The 17084-nt window shown below is 33.6% G+C and overlaps 1 protein-coding gene across 3 annotated transcripts in view; it reads left to right on the top strand.

The window, feature by feature from the left end:
• The window catches only part of MARCHF1 (membrane associated ring-CH-type finger 1), an 828885-nt gene that overhangs the window by 500383 nt on the left and 311418 nt on the right, over window positions 1-17084 (top strand). For all 3 annotated transcript variants that reach the window (XM_050791815.1, XM_050791816.1, XM_050791812.1), the window contains one exon: window positions 16054-16202. In XM_050791815.1, coding sequence (XP_050647772.1) covers window positions 16092-16202 — 111 coding nt within the window. In that variant the 5' untranslated portion in view covers window positions 16054-16091. The remainder of the gene's footprint in view (window positions 1-16053; window positions 16203-17084) is intronic.

Raw genomic sequence — 17084 nt, forward strand, 5'->3', positions numbered from 1 at the left:
ACATTATTGTACTTGAAGTACACAGAAATCCTGTTTAGCCAGAATCGGCCATTAAACTTTGTGAAGTGTTACATATTGGAGTTTTGACTTTGTAATTAAGTGTCAGAATTTTAGAACAAGACCAGTATTTAACTATGTTCATTTCTTAGGCTTTATATTTCTCTCATATTCAAAGGCAGTCTCAGGACAGTTCACTATTTTGAAAGATGCCAATTTTCAATATTATTTCCACCAATCCACTTACATGTTGACTTAGATATAAGCTTGAGATTTTGATGCACACAGGGTCATGGACAATATATTAATGGCAAGAGAGTGTCCATTTTTGGTAGTATGAAATGTGGTCAAACTATTCTATAAATTTGACCTAAGTTGTGAGGTGATTCATAAATATAGCTATAGACTCCATGTAATATAAAATAGTCATTGGTTTAATATTATTTAATTGCCTTAGTGTTTTCTAGTCTTAATAAAAGTAGACTTTTATAATGTACCTTAAGAGGTAAATTGCTTGGAAAGGTTCTCTTGTTTCAGCATTTTTCTATTTCCATTGGGTTGTCTGACAGATAATATAGAAGGAATTTTCAACAGTAGCAACGTATAATTTGTGTTTTTATTTGATTGTGAATTCTGAGGTCAAAAAAAGCAAGACATTAATGGCTCTGAGGCAGATTTTACACCTGTTCTGGAATTGCAGTCTCTCGGGTCAGGGCTTCATTTATGCAGCCTACTGGATGTGCAAAATTGAGTCCGCTCATCACATCAGCAAATCTGTTTGGATTGCCCTTGTTATTGGAATTTACCACTGTCAAAGGTCATGGAGCATCTCTGTAACAAATTTCCTAAAGAACAGCCTTCTGTTTCTACCTAGCTTCTAAGAAGCCATAGTTAAACTTGTATAAATGTCCAAATTATCACAGATATAGATTATGCGTGGGGAAATAAAGCATGATACCTAAATGTTACCAAACTCACTCAAGTAATCTTTGAACTACACATGCATTCCTGGCTTTCTCTTGCTCCTCTAGAGATCTTTTTCTGGGGGGCTGGGGGAAGGGTGTCTAGTAGAACCTTGCTCATTCTAGGTTATTGTTTGAAGGTTCATACTTTTGATGTGTATTATGAATTAAATTTAAAGAGACTGTTAGACACATTGTAAATGGTCTATTAAATATTAGTGAAAATAGTGCCATCAGGAATATGGCAGGAAAACATGTATCATGTTATAACTTCCTGCCTATTTCACATGGCCTTATTAATCTTTTTTGAAAAAAGATTTTCTGAAGTTGTACACTACTTGCTTGTCACCACACAGGCAGTCTTTGGAATGATATAAAACCCAGCAAAGTCTCTTTTTATTTTATCGTGTCAAAAAACAAAGTTTTTAAATTTTTAATCACCAGTTCAACTTTAGTCTCCACAGTGAAGCAGAACATATTTTAAATGTCAAACTTATCTTCAGATGGATCTTCACAGATGTTATTTTAAAAGTAACTATTCATATATCCAAATTTAGGTCTCATGGGATCGGCTCCAAAGTACACATTTGTATGTATGGGTATATAATAGATATATGTACACAAATACATACATTTGTGAAATGACGAAATTACACAGTGAAATTAGAACTCTTTTAAAGCTCCTAATGTTTGATGTATTCAAATTATGTTTTGTTTTTCTCTTTTAGAATCAACTGTTGAATATTTTCCATAACATATCTTATATTTACTAGTTTGGTGCCAACGTTCTATTTGTATTTAAAGAAATTTGCAGTTTTTGTCATATCCTCACAAATGAACTTCTCTCTGTATGATTTTCACTTTAATTTATATTTTATAGTATTCTTATACATTTTCATGTAGACAGCAAAATAGTGTTCATCATTGGGTCATAAATTTTTCTTATTAATTTGTGAAACAATATTTTCTTTATTTGGATACTGTTTATTTTTCCTTTCTATTTTGATATTGACATTTGATATTTGAATGTTGAACACTATTGAGTGCTATAATCTGTTCCTGGTCTTGGAGATATAACAGACCTATTTGAAATTACCCCCATCCATTTCTTGGAGTACTCTCAGTGCAGATGGGGAGGTAGACAATTAACAACTAATAGTAATGCAATGCAAAAGGCCCTCTGGTGATGGAATAAACAAACTACCGAGTTCACGTAGATGGGGAAACAGGTAAGTAACCAGGCAAGATATTGCTGAGCTACTGATGAAGTATTCCAGTGTAGACAGCATGTCCACAAGTGTGAGAGTATGAGGCAGGGAGAGAAATTACGGGGAAATGAATACAGAAGAGGAGACTACTCACCAGAAGAATAAGCTTCTCAGGAAAAAAAAAAAAAAAAAAAGGAAATAGATGAAAGTTGATATAGCCATTATCACTTTGAATTTTGGATGTTTGTTTATAATCAATTAAATTGTGATATTTTAAACTTAGATACTAGTGAATATCTATATCAGTATTTTTGGAATTTGAACAAAGTAATTTCTGGGAATGGCAAAGAATTGTGTGTGGCAAATTAGCCTACTGCAAAAAAAGAAAGTCTTGGTAGTCAATATCTGAGTCATTATTCAGGTAAAGTGTCCCTGAAGAAAGGGGGCCGAGTATAAAATGGCATATTCGTTGTATTTCTACCATTGGAATTAATTCTAATTAGACTATATACAATAAGTTTATTATTAAAATAATTAAATTCTACTATATTATGGATATGTGTGTTCAATTAACTTCATATATGGAAGGAAATCCACAAATAGGCCTCCATATATTTAGTGTTTAAAAAATTTATATTTATTGTCACAAAATTTATATTTATTGTCATTATCACCACTATCACCAGTTATCTAACAAAGAAATTAAATGGCAAGAGTAACTGATAATACATTACTACTTTATCTCTTTTTGTCTTCATTTTATGTAAATATCATTGTTTAAAAAATAGATGAAGAAGGAAGAAGGGGATTTTATGTTGGGTGTCTCAGACCACAACTTATAGTTTATGCTTATGAGGTGACTCATGGCGAGTCCCTAAATGGTTTACACTAATGAGGTGACTTAGGATAAAGTATGGCTGTGCCAGAAAGACTAACCATGTGATTAGAAATTTGAGTCATGTGATATCAGCCTAATCTCCAGGCAATTTAGGGGGACCTGGAGACTGAGTCATGTGGGCAATGACTCAATCATGTCTAGGTAAGAAAACCCCAAGAAAAATATAGGCCCCAGAAGTCAGGTGAGCTTCCCTGGCTGACAGTACTTTTTGGTCATTGTGATATGTTATTTTTGGCAGAGTAACATGTCCTCGAGGACTATAGTAGTTTCACTTTTGAAAGACTTCTAGACTTCTCCTTATGTCTTTTCTTTGGATAGTACTAACTTGATTCCTTTTGCTATAATAAAACTGTAATTTAAAGTACTGTGCTTTCCTGAGTTCTATGACTTGGTCTAGTGAATTATTAAAACTGAGAGTGCTGTGAGAACCCAAATTTTATAGCCAGTTGGTTAGAAGTGAGTGTGACCATGTGGACCTCTGGGCTTCTGGCTGGTATTTAAAGTGAAGGTGAGAATTTTGCCCTTAATTTTTAGTTTGACTACCTCTGTGTAAATGGTTACCTAGATATGTCTTGATTTACCTACTGTTACATAATTGATATTTGAATAATATATAATTCATAATATAGGTGTTACAATCAGAACACCTAATTCCATATAGTCTCTTTTTCCCAACTTGTATGCTATTTTTTCTGTATTTTCATTCCACATGTATATTTTGAAACCTGAAATAAATTACTGTTTTACATAAAAAAGAATTATTTGACTCTTGGTGTATAATACAGTTTAGAAATGTATTTATCTGAGTGTAGTTTTTATCATTTGCAAAATAATTTTGAGAGAACTATATAGGTTTTTGGAATAGTTAAAAATAGGTAAAAAAGATGAATGCCAATGGCTAATGATGTTCAGACTTTAAAACTTGCTCAAGATTACATTAAGTAAACATAAATGCTGGAAACATTAAAAAAAAAAAAACATTAAATGATGTTGTTAATTGATTTCTGAGTTCCCTAGAGACCAAAGTCAAGAAGAAAATATATAACTCTTTTAGAAGAGTTACAGTGTCAAGAGATAAAAATATCTCTTTGGTTCTAAGAAATTTATTAGAAATTTCAGCTGTTAATATGGGAAAGGAAAGAAATGGAGATCCATATTACCTTACCATGGGCAGAAACAGAAGGAAAAATTGTACATGACATTTTTTAATCTTTAGAGTTTTGCAAAATTTACCAGAAAAAACCATATTCATATAAATGATTGAAATCCCCAAAATAAACCTAGACATTCAGGCAAGTATTTATTTATATTTTCATATGTTAACTATTTAGATGTTATATTATATTAAATAATAAAATGCCCCTGCCCCAGCTGTTGTGCTTTTAAGTGAAACAATAAAATGTATGTAAAATATTTATATTAAATATCAGTCATGCCTATCTGTTATAAAGGCATAGATCTTTCATACACATTTTATAGGTAATGAGTGATGCGATCTTCTTGAAATCAACTCAGACAACATGACAGACATAAAACTGATCTTGCTGGAAGTCATTTTTTACAGACTCCATGTGGCTAGTAAAAACTGTATATTAGAAATTTTTATGCGAAATATCTAGTCATTCCAATGGCTTTTAAGATGCGGGCCATAAATCCCTGGGATGGATTACAAAGTTATTACAATCAGAACTTAAATCCACATGGCAACACAGTTTCTTAAGAAATCTATGTGAAAAAGTAAACTTACTATTATGTCAAGTGTCTTTGCTAAACTTGTTATATTCAAAAGATGTTTCACACTGGAAAAACCTGTAAACCCATATTTTATTCAGACACTGTTAAGTGTGTTCATAAAGAGCTACTCAAGAAACCCAAGCTTCTTTTTCTTTACCCTTCTTATACACTCATAGTTTCGTGCCTTTGAGAAATGGAATCGTGAGAAAGTATGTATGTCTGATACACATAGCAAAACATATTCTTAAGGCATTGCTTTAAATTCTATGACTTTTATTTTCATACCACATTCCCTCATTTAAAGAGAGATGGGAGTGCAAGCTGGCTTATTTTAAGTCCAGAGGTGATTACTTTTGAGAAATGAAACAACTTTTATTTCACTTTTCCGTCCTAAATCAGTGATGCATGTTTTTCTTCCAGTCTCCTACAGTTATTTATTTATTTTTCTTAAGAAGGTAAAATAACTCCACTCAAAATTTCTAACTTTATCTGTTACGTTTCCTTACAATAAATGCCTGAACCATATAATTTGGAACAATTTGTTAGTGTTATTAAATCATCAGTTAGCCTTTAGACACACAAACTCTTCTACAGGTTATTGCTTAGAGCTCTATATTGAAATATGTAGTTTTCACAGACCTGAAAATATAATTAACATTTTAAAATAATATATTTTTTTAAATTTTAGAACAATCTTAGAAAATTACAAACCTATTACGAGGAGTTCCCATATACTCTACACCCAATTTCTCCTATTATTAACAGCTTACTGTGATGTGGCACGTTTATTACAATTAGTGAATTGATATTAATATGTTATTATTAACCAAAGTGCAAACTTCATCCATATTTTCTTCATTTTATCCAATTTTTACCAGCATCCTATGTAGGTTGCATTACATTTACTTTTCAGGTCTCCTTGGGTTCCATTTAGCTGTATGTAACAGTTTCTTAGACTTTCCTTGTTTTTCATGTCCTTGACAGTTTTGAGGATTATTGATCAGGTTTGTTGTAGAATGTTCCTCAATTGAGATTGTTCTGATTTTTTTTTCTGCTGATTAGATTGGAGTTATGTATTTTAAAGAGGGAAATCATAGAGGTAAAGTACCATTTCCAACTCATCTTAAGTCAATATATCATTTTGATCACCTGGCTAAGGTATGTTTTTCAGGTTTCTCTACTATCAAGTTACTTTTCTGTCTTTTCATATTGTACTCTTCTGAAGGAAGTTTCTATGTACAGTTCACAATGCTGTGAGAGGTTATGTTCCTTCTCCACTTTTGAACAGAGAAATGACAATTCTGCACAAGAGACTGTCTTTCTCCTCCATTTATTTCTTTATTCAGTCATTCATTATATCAGTGTAGACTTGTGGATGTTTATGTTATACTTTGGGTCATACTCTGTTACTACTTTATTTCGTTGCTCAAATTGTGTCAGCTTTGGTCATTGTGGAGCTATTTTGTTTGGCTACTGTGTCTCTTTAATACATTCCCAAATTGTGTTTGGTTTGTGTCATATTTTGTCTTGTTTTTAAGCATTTCCTTACTTTCCAGCACTGCAAGTTTCTCCAGACTCATCTTTTGTTTTTCCTACCCTAGCCCCAGAATCAGCCATTTATTAAAGCAACCCTGGTTCCTTTTACTGGAGAATAACATTAAAAACCAAAATTGGGGCACTCGGCATATTTGTTGCCACTAGGGTATCATTGTTTCCAGGACCTGTCAAGTGACAGAGTAGTGAGATATATGAATGTATACTAACCTAAGTGTGTACACATATTATGTAATCACATTTATCCATATTAAACTAAACATGAGTTCATATTAATGTCTCCAACTCCGACCCATTATTACATGGCATATATTTTTCCACTTGCTTATCTGCAAACTCCCACCCCAACAATCAAAAACCTGGTCATCTACTATCTGCCAAACCTCTATCTAATTGTTCAGTTCTCATATGCATTTATAGCACTGTCAGTGTTGCTAAGTCATACCTCCACAGGGGACCATGTTATGAACTAAAGCACAGTGCTTATGTACAATGTATTTTGCCTTTAACCTTTCAGACTGCACTCCTTTCTAAAGGTACTTAGCTTAAGTCAGCACATTTTTCCTCACCATCTTCAGTGAGATGGTTCTATAATTTGTAATATATGTAGATTGTATTTTTCACAGCCTACTTTCCATCCTGGGATCCCTGAACTCTGAAGTGATATGTTTTAATTTTCATACATTAAGATTTACACTTTGTGCTGTGAGGTTCTATAAGATTTTCACAAATGCATAGGGTAACATATCCACCACTAAAGCATCATACTAAATAGTCTCACTGCCCTCCACTAATCATTTTACTGCTGCTATAGCATTATCTTTTTTAGAATGCTATATAATTGGAATCATACAGAAAGTAGCCCTGTTCAGTTTGGTTTTTTAAATATAGCAATATGCATTTAATATTCATCCATGCCTTTTTAATGGTTTGATAGGTAATTTCCTTTAATTACTGAATAATATGATATTGTATGAATGTACCACAATTTAGTTATCCATTCACCTATTGAAGAGCATGTTTGTTGCTTCCAGTTTTTGGTGATTATGAATAAAACTGCTGTAAACATATGTGTGCATGTTTTTGTGAGACATACATTTTAAAAATCAATTGGGTAAATAGCTATAAGTGCAGTTGCTGGATTGTATGATAAGATTACGTTTAACTTACCAAATTGTCTTCTAAGATGGCTGTACTATTTTGTATTCCCACAAGCAATGGAAAAGAATACCTGTTGCTTGGCATCCTTGTCAGTATTTGGTATTATCAGTCTGTTGCATTTTATCCACTTTAATAGGTATGTAGTGGCATCTCATTGTTGTTTTAATTTGCAATTCCTTAATGACATATAATGTTGAGCATCTTTTCGTATGCTTGATATCCATCTGTACATCTTCTTTATTGAAACGTCTATTCAGATCATTTGCTTATTTTTATTGGGTACTTCACTTTCTAATTGTTGCGCTTTAAGAGTTCTTTGTATGTTTGGAATACAAGTCCTTTATTCAATATGCATTTTGCAAATATTTTTTCCAGTCTGTGGCTTGTCTTTTAATTCTCTTAAGAGTCTTTTATAAAGTATAAAAGATACTTTTATACTTTATAATAAATAAATAGTAATAATAGTAATAAATTGATAATAGTAATAAATTCCAACTTATCAACATTTTTTATTTCATGAATCATGATTTTAGTGTTGCATCTACCACCTCATTATGAAACCCAAGGTCACCCACATTTTCTGTTTCCCTGTAGAGGTTTACAGTTTTGCATTTACATTTAAGTTTATGGTTCATTTTTAGTTAACTTTTGTGAAAAGTATAAGATCTGTGTCTAGAGTCTTTTTTTTGCACATGGATGTCCAATTGTTCCAGAATCATTGATTGAAAAGGTTAGTCTTTCTCTTGAATTGATTCTGGTCCTTCGTCAAAGATGAGTTGACTCTATTTATGAGTCTATTTCTAAAATCTCTATTACATTTTATTGTCTTATATATTTACTCTTTTTCCAATACCACACTGTCTTGATTACTGTAACTTTATAGTAAATTTGGAACTGGGTAGTGTGAGTTCTCCAACTTTGTTTTTCTTCAGTATCGTGTGGACTAGTGTAGGTATTTTGCCTTTCTCCGTAAACTTTAGAAGAAGTGTATCACTATCTATAAAATATCTTCCTCAGATTTTGATTCAGATTGCATGAAATATACAGCTCAAGTTGGGAAGAATTAATGTGTTAACAAAGTTGAGTCTTCCCATCCATGAACAGTATGTCTCTGCTATTATTTAGATTTTCTTTGATTTTTTAAAATCAGAGTTTTACAGTTTTTTATATAAATCCTGTAAAATTATACCTAGATAATATTTGATGCTGTTAAAAAGTATTAATTTATTTCAAATTTTAATTGTGCATTGATTGTATATAGGTATAAGGAAAGGTATACAGGAAAGCAGTTGATTTTCTATATTAACCTTGTATCCTAAAACATTTCTTTTGCGCTATTATTTCTTTTTTCTTCTTCTGGTATTCTGGTTATACATATGTTACAAATTTAAAAATTATACCACAATTCTTGGATGTTCTGTGTTTTCTTTTTTCCATTCTTTGTTTTTCTTTGCATTTCAGTTCTGAAGTTTCTCTGTCATCAAGATCATTGACACCTTTCTTGGGCACTTCCAGACTACTGATGAGCCCACCAAAGGTATTCTTCATTATTGTTACAATGTTTTGGTTTCCAGCCATTTGTGGATACTTTCTTAGAGCTTCCTTCTCTCAGCTAACATTCCCCATTTGTTCCTGATGTTGTCTCCTTTTTCCTCTATAGCTATTAACATGTTAATCGTATATATTTTAAATACCTTGAGCTATTATCTGTGTCATATTTGATTTGGTTCTAGTGCTTTTTTAATATATCTTTTCACTGTTTTTGCCTGCTTTCCAGCACGCTTTGTAGTTTTTTTGTCGTCGTAGAAAGCTAAGCATGATACATCAGGCAACAGAAACTGAGGTAATGGGAGTTTCTGTGTTATTCCAGCTAGAAGTTGGGCTGTATTTAATATTTACTCTAGCTATAGAATTCTTGTAGTGCCCTAGTATTTGTCTATCCTGTTGCCTTTGGGCTCCCAAAGTACTCCTCCACAAAGAGTGTGCATCCTGCAGTTCTTTAAGCTACACATCGCTGTTTTACCTTAAGCCTTGTTGGTATCATGGTAAGGTACAGTAGAGGGGAAGTGTTCTGTAACTGTATGATTCAATCAAAGTCTTTTAGTGAGCCTGTATTTCTGGGCTGTGGCCTTCACAAGTGTTTCTTAGCTTCCCTCCCCACCATAGACAGGGCAGAAAGAGTAGAAAAGCCTGGAGTGGGGATGAAATGACCCTTATTCTGGTGGGTTAGTAAACCTCGGCAAGATATTTTCCCCTGGAGAATAAACCTTTTTTATAAGACCGTTTGGGGTATTTCACAGTGTTTGCTTGTCCTTTTCCCCTGCTAGTGCCACTATTGTATCTTTCTCAGATATTCTTATGAAATATAGATAAGTTGCCTAGCAGTAAAACCCAGGGAAGTGTAGAGTCCCCACTAATAATGCAACCTCCCGGAAGTTCTCACTTTCAACCTAATCCCCACTGTCTCCAATAATATATTGAAGATACATCTTAAGAATTTCCACCTGGTTAGGGCTCCATCAACTTTCCCCCATGTATTCTGAAATCAACCATAATTCTCTATATTTTCCTCTCTCCATATTTTGGGAGTGGTGGTTTGTTCTGCAACTTCAGTTCTCTAATGGGTCCAAGAAAAATTATTTTCAGTTTTTATGCAGCTTTCTCATTTTAAAAGAATGGGAGTTATGACTTCCAAACTCTTTACATGTCAGAGCTTAAACTGGAAGTCTCTACATTTTATTTTTACATCTACAAGATTGGCCCAAGCTGTGTGCTGAGTTCCACACTAACACACTCAATTCCATAAGGAAGGTTTTCAGTCATCACTAAAGAACACCAACTGCCCCATCTCTGGGTGTAACTATTTATGTGGGAGCTTCATTCTCTCTTTGGGGTCACTTACATCTCTTAGTATAATTAGAATTGGAGGAGTCACTATTGTTATAGTTTCTCCAAAGTTACCTACCTAGAAACCTCTCCTTCCTGTTCCTGAGGATCTCTAGGACAATGGCTTATATTGCTACCAGTACTGTCTTTTCAAAAAGCTTTTCTTGTCAGGGCATGGTGGCTTACACCTGTAATCCCAGCACTTTGGGAGGCCAAGGCAGGTAGATCATCTGAGGTTAGGAGTTCAAGACCAGCCTGGCCAACATGGCGAAACCCTATCTCTACTAAAAATCCAAAAAATTAACTGGGTGTGGTGGCACGCACCTGTAATCCCAGCAATTTGGGAGGCTGAGGCAGGAGAATCGCTTGAACCTGGGAGGCAGAGGTTGTAGTGAGCTGAAATCGTGGCATTGCACTCAACCTGAGGAACAAGAACTCCATTTCAAAAAAAAAAAAAAAAAAAAAAAAAAAAGCTTTTCTCTCTGCATTGCCTCAATAGAGGAGAGAATGAGAGCCTTACTTCCTTGTATTGTGCCATTTCTTCAGTCACTATCATGCCACCTTGCAAGGTGAGGGTAGCTTATCTGACTTCATAGAAAGGTTAGTGGTTTTAAAAGTAATTGCAAGGTAGAGACAAAATTTTTTAAAAGAATTCTCTATACTAAATATATATTTCAAATAGTCTAAGCTAAAAGCACCAAAGAATTTAAGCCTTCACTACAAGTCATGATTATTCAGAAAAGAACTCTTTACCTTCTCATTCATTGTATGATCAACAATTACTTATTGGATTCTATTTCAGTTGCTCTTCCACATCTTAGAATACAACTATGAACCTCTCCCTCCATTTGAGAAACTTAACATCCTACTCGCAGAAATTAAAAAGACCTCCAGGTCACATCTCCATTACATAGCAATAAATTTATCATATACAGTAATCTGTTCTTGCAGAATTCAACCCGAGAAGAAGTTCTTAGTGTTCATTGGCACCCCAAGTCGTTAGGAACAATTCACGTGTGAGGACTGTGTTTGAGCACGTGAAAACATCTACTCAGAGGTCCACAGCAGCAGCAAATGTGAGTGACAGGCATGAATGTTAGAGTTTTCTCAATATATACTGAGTCACTATTGGAACACACACAGGCTCACACATTTTCACTTCTCTTAATTGCAAGTTGTTCCTTTCATAATGGAAATTGAACTTTATTATTATTTAGGTGACGGGCTAATAGTTGATACTTATGTTTCTTAATGACACATTAGCTAAACAAATACACAAAATCTCTAAAATGTTCCGTTTAAAAGCCCTTAACATTCTTAGACAAGACCATTCTCAAGTCTCAAATTTGAGAATGAGGAAGGTGGGCACTTTCTCAGTTCTATGCACGTGGTGAAGAGAGGGAGCATTTAGCTCAGTCGTAACTGCACAACTAGATACGATATGGAATGGGCAAATTTGAGGAAGGAAGTAGTTGAGACAGAGAGATAAATAGAGGTAGGCAACTGCATTTTCCTGTGGCAAACAAATCTCTGAGTTTAACATTAAATTACATTAGCCTTGGGGTAAAATAAAGTGAGTATAATAAGCTTCACTTGGAGAAATCAGTCCAGCAGGGCTGCCAGGTTGCACAATTCTAGGCGTACCATTCTCATGGTGTTTAATGTGAAAAGCATTCCTTGGAGTACAGTGTCATTTACATGGATTGCAATGTAGATGATGCCCCCGCTGGAGTTGTGCAAAACAGCTTGTAGTGACAGAAGCCTTTAGAATAGTAACAATTTTAACTTTCATGTAAATTACTTGTAATTGTTACTTTCTTTGGAAAGTCTTCCAAAATCAGCCATTCCCTGCATCTCATGCTAAGTTAAATGTCTTTTCTCAACGTTTTCATAGTGCTCAGTGTACTGCTATCATAGCTGTTATCACACCGTCTTATAAAAATTGGGTTTCTTCTCTGTTTCCCTTCCTAATTGTAAGCTCTGGGTCTTTTCTCTCTCTGTACCAAAGGTTCCAAGCACGGTGTCTGGCACAAAGAAAATGTTCACTAGATGTTTCCTGAATTAAAAGTAAATTATTATCCATAAGATATAATTGCTTTGAATTTTTTCCTAATATTAATTTGTTGTCAATGTAGTTCACAGAGAATGCACTATGCTACTATTTATTAAATTAAATATCTGCTTCAAGTAGCATATTAAAAATTAAGCTTAGTTAAATCTCAATTTCCTGTGATCATTATATAAGTTGCTCATTGCTGCATCTCGTATTAGCTTGGTTCAATGACTAGACAGCAATTAACATGAGTGCTTAATGACCACTTTCCTATTTTGATATATTACTAATGATACTTACATTTTAAAGTGCTTTGGGGTTAATTATAAATGCTTGTAATTTGCCTACCCTTCTGACTGACAGCACATTCTTACACCTAAAAATATGATGAGTATTCCAGACCTGTGTAGGAAGAAGGCTGGTCTACAGAGGCTCAGCAATCAACATTTCAATTCTTCAGTTCTCTCAACTCACCTAAACTATTTTTAGAATCTGTATTTTAGCATCAGTAATGCAAAAAAGAAAATATTTTTGAAATGTGATCCAAACTTTAAGTGTTTCGTGATAACAGAAAAGAACATATTGTTATTGGGCAATTGTAACACTCCCTTACCAACAGGAATTTAAGGGGTAACGCAATGGTCTCTCCTTGTTTCTGTCTCTCTCTCTCTCCCTTCTGATTTACACCTATACTCATGCTGCTTCTTTTGAGGCTACTTGTTTGTTTGTTTGTTTGTTTATTGAGACAGAGTCCTGTTCTGTCACCCAGGCTGGAGTCAGTGGTGCCATCTCAGCTCACTACAACCTCCGCCTCCCAGGTTCAAGCAATTCTCCTGCCCCAGCCTCCTGAGTACTAACTGAGACTACAGGAGACACACGCCACCACGCCTGGCTAATTTTTGTATTTTTAGTAGACACAGGGTTTCACCATGTTGACCAGTCTGGTCTCAAACCCTTGAGCTCAAGTGATCCACCTACCTCGACCTCCCAAAGTGCTGGGATTACAGACATGAACCATGGTGCCCAGCCCCTTTTGAGGTTATTCAAACATTGACTTCTCCAGGAGATGATGCTGTGATTCTAACGTAGCTGACATCTCAGAAAATGCATATTATTTAAAGTAAATCATTAAACAAAATTTATTTCTTGGACATGAAATGAATGTCCCGATATAGAAATGTAACCATCACAGACATTTTTATTGTTTTCATAGATTCTGCATTAATATAATAAAAAACTGAAGTGAAGCTGTGTAGTTAGATTGCTGTCTCTCATTTCACACACTTAACTGTCTTTATAAACATTCCTATAAGTTCAAACTGAATTATAAACTTTCCAGTCCATAGCAATGTATCTTGTTTCTGGTCTGCTTTCTTAAAATAGTCTGTACGCTGTCCATGGATAGTATTTAATGATTATTACTAACATATTATTTATATTAAAAGTATGTATTTTAACTTTCTGAATTATTTAGCCTAGCTAATAATCCTAAAATAAGATAATGACAGTTATATGCAATAGAAAACTAGAATGCAGTTGGCATTTTGTTATAATACTTCAGCAGGTGTAGCCAAAAGTTTACAGCTTTTGTCATGATGATTTGTTGACAGCTGTCCAACAAAACAGTTCAAAAAGATGATTTGCGCAGGCCGGCTTCAAGGAAGACATGATGAGGGGGAGCAGGCAGTCACCTTAGAGTTGTGCAAGTAAGCGTACAAATCTAAAAATTAGAGATCAGAAAGATCCCAGTGGTCCATGGACTTTAAAATTCTCTAGAATAGATCGCTGCACTGAACCCAAATCACATCAAAAATGAAAGTTATCCTCTTCTTATGACAACTATTCCTGCTTCAGTACCTAAAATATAGTAGGGGCTTCATAAATATTTATGGATTAATATTGACTCAATAAGGAATGACAAAGCTACTACCACCACAGCATCAAAAAGAATCTGAATGGGAAATAAGAAGTTGGCTACCTTTGCAAACACATCTCAGAATAGATACTGATGGTGTCATAATTTTGTGGGCCACACGATTATGTTCTTCATTCATAAATGAATTTAGCATTTTACTATAAGTACTAAAGTGATATTTAATTATAGAGTTAAAATTGAAAAAAAATGGTAAATGATTTAGAAGTAGAACATTTGTTTATACTTGATTAAACTGTTTTGGTCATTATGTATCATTTCACTCCTTGCCTTTGAATAAAGATCCTTATTTTCATTTACTCTTAGCATACTTCAAGAAATGCAATTAAAAGCTGATGAGTAACCAAGATAGTGTTACTGGGAATGAGGAAATATTTACTTTCTGTAGAGTGCAAATTAAGTATGCAGATTTTGTATTGAATAGATCACAATTTTACATAACTCTGAAGCAATGTGTTTGAAAGGCCAAGCACTAATAATTCAACATCATTCAAACAATTGTTTCCAAGTTCCCTTTATCATTTCTCTGTACCTCAATTGAATGAGTCACTCATATTAGATTGCTGGTCTTATTAAGAAATCCATTCTGTTGAGTATCTTAGACATTTTTAATAAAAGATCTTTTTTATCACTTTCCTATTTACATTGTTCAGATGCATTTAACTTGAGTATTTTGTCATTTAGAATAATAACTCATCAATCTGTTAGCGCACCGTTCTTTATGTTACTTTTCTTAGTGCTTTGAAATGTGCAGTTTTGAATCTCTGAAATGTTACAAACGACCAGATTGCTAATTGCTTTGGATGCTGTGAAAAATAATTACTGCACATTATTTTTGATATTTAATTGACAGTGTAATGCATTTAACTAAAGACCTGCAATAAACTATTTCTAATTACTGAGGGTGGTGGAGTGGAAAAGTAGGCTGTAAAACTTTACAAGGGAAACAATGTTTCTCCATTATGTTAGAAGTCATTGTTGATATGACTTTTTCAGAGACAAAACATTCCCCCAAATAAGAAGTTCTAGAAATCTAGAAAGAGTTGTGGAATATTTCTACTCATGACGTAGTAAGGATTTTTTTAAATTATTGCTTTGGACAGATTGTACTGGTGATAGATGTCATATGCTAAATTTATTGTACTTGCAACAATTTTTTTCAGATGGCAGAACTTTATGAGAGAGAAAATCATGGCACTGCCAGAATGAGTAATACTTATCACTGGCCTGTATTTGATTTATTTGGCTTCTGTAGGACATTTAGCTGAAAAGTTATGCCAAATTTTAGATGTCATTGAAATATGTAGATATTATCAGGAACCAGGTCTGTTCTTATTTCTCGAAGTAAGAACTTACTGTTATAAGCTGATCTCTGATAATAACACTTAGAACCTGGCACGAGGAATTCTCATTGTCTACTAGTGCCACAAAGAGAGATATAAAAGATGTTAGGTCCTTTGAAAAGATGTATACGCATTCTATTCTCCTGTGACTCTAGGATATTATTAACAATCAGCATATTCTTCTTTTCCTCCTTATAACCCCTGGTTTTAAAAAAAGTCTCCATTAGTGTTTTGTTATATTGTTGATTTAATTTTGATTATATATATTTTCCAAAACACAGCTAAAATAAGTGACCTGTTTCAGGGAATGTAAATTATTTTCAGAATTTCAGAAATTGAAAAGGGATAAGAGGAAGGAGAAAATGCTGGGCTGGTGTGAAGCGATAGCCCGTAACCCTCACAGAATTCCAAACAACACGCGAACACCCGAGATCTCAGGGGATTTGGCTGACACCTCACAAACCTCCACATTGGTGAGTGGAAAGTTATTTTACCTCAAATTGGCTTGTATGTAAATAGAATGCTAAAGAAATGTGGGGAGGATGACCTTATAACTAAATGTTATCCTTGTTTACAACAGTATTTGCATTTGTATTATATAATATGTTCATATAGATTTGGTTAGTAAACTAACACAAACACCTTTGTGACATATAATATTAGAGTTTAATTCCAATTAAACAGTTGTTTTTCTTTTTATTAGTTTGGACATCATCCATTTGTTATGTTAGTGACCTTAAAATATTTAAATTAAAGTTTATGTTCTTGGATTCTATACTGCATGATGAAATCAGTTGAAGAAAAGTAAGTACGCAGTCATCTAAAGATGATTTAAAGAAAATCAGAATCCTACTTTCTGTATTTTTCTATATTTTTTCTAAAAATGTCTCCATAATAAAATCAAAAATTATAATTTTCACAACAAATTGTGATTTAACACAATTGCAAAAATAATCTGAAGACCAATTCAAGAATGTGGTCCTTCATGTTTTATTTGCTGCGATAAGTTTAAATGCTGGGCTTTAACTAGCCATCATTTTCCAGGGATTAGGACAAAGCATTCATTAGGAAGAGTTTTAAATGTCTTTGTTTAGATTTGGCTGTAACATTCTTCATTTTAATTTAAAGGAGGAAAATTCCATTCGGTCTCCGGGTTTTAAACTAATATTAGATATATTTTAATTATTGTTTTACCTTTTTATAAGAATGAAAGTGTTTTGATTAGCCTGATTTATTAGCAGTTGAACATACAATTAAATATGAACAAAGAACCATTTAGATTTTTTTTTTACTGTTTATTTTGTTTTATTTTACAATTTATATTATTTGACTATCTTAGTATGTTTGGGCTGCTA

The sequence above is a fragment of the Macaca thibetana genome, chromosome 5, assembly GCF_024542745.1.
Source record: "Macaca thibetana thibetana isolate TM-01 chromosome 5, ASM2454274v1, whole genome shotgun sequence".
NCBI lineage: Eukaryota > Metazoa > Chordata > Mammalia > Primates > Cercopithecidae > Macaca > Macaca thibetana.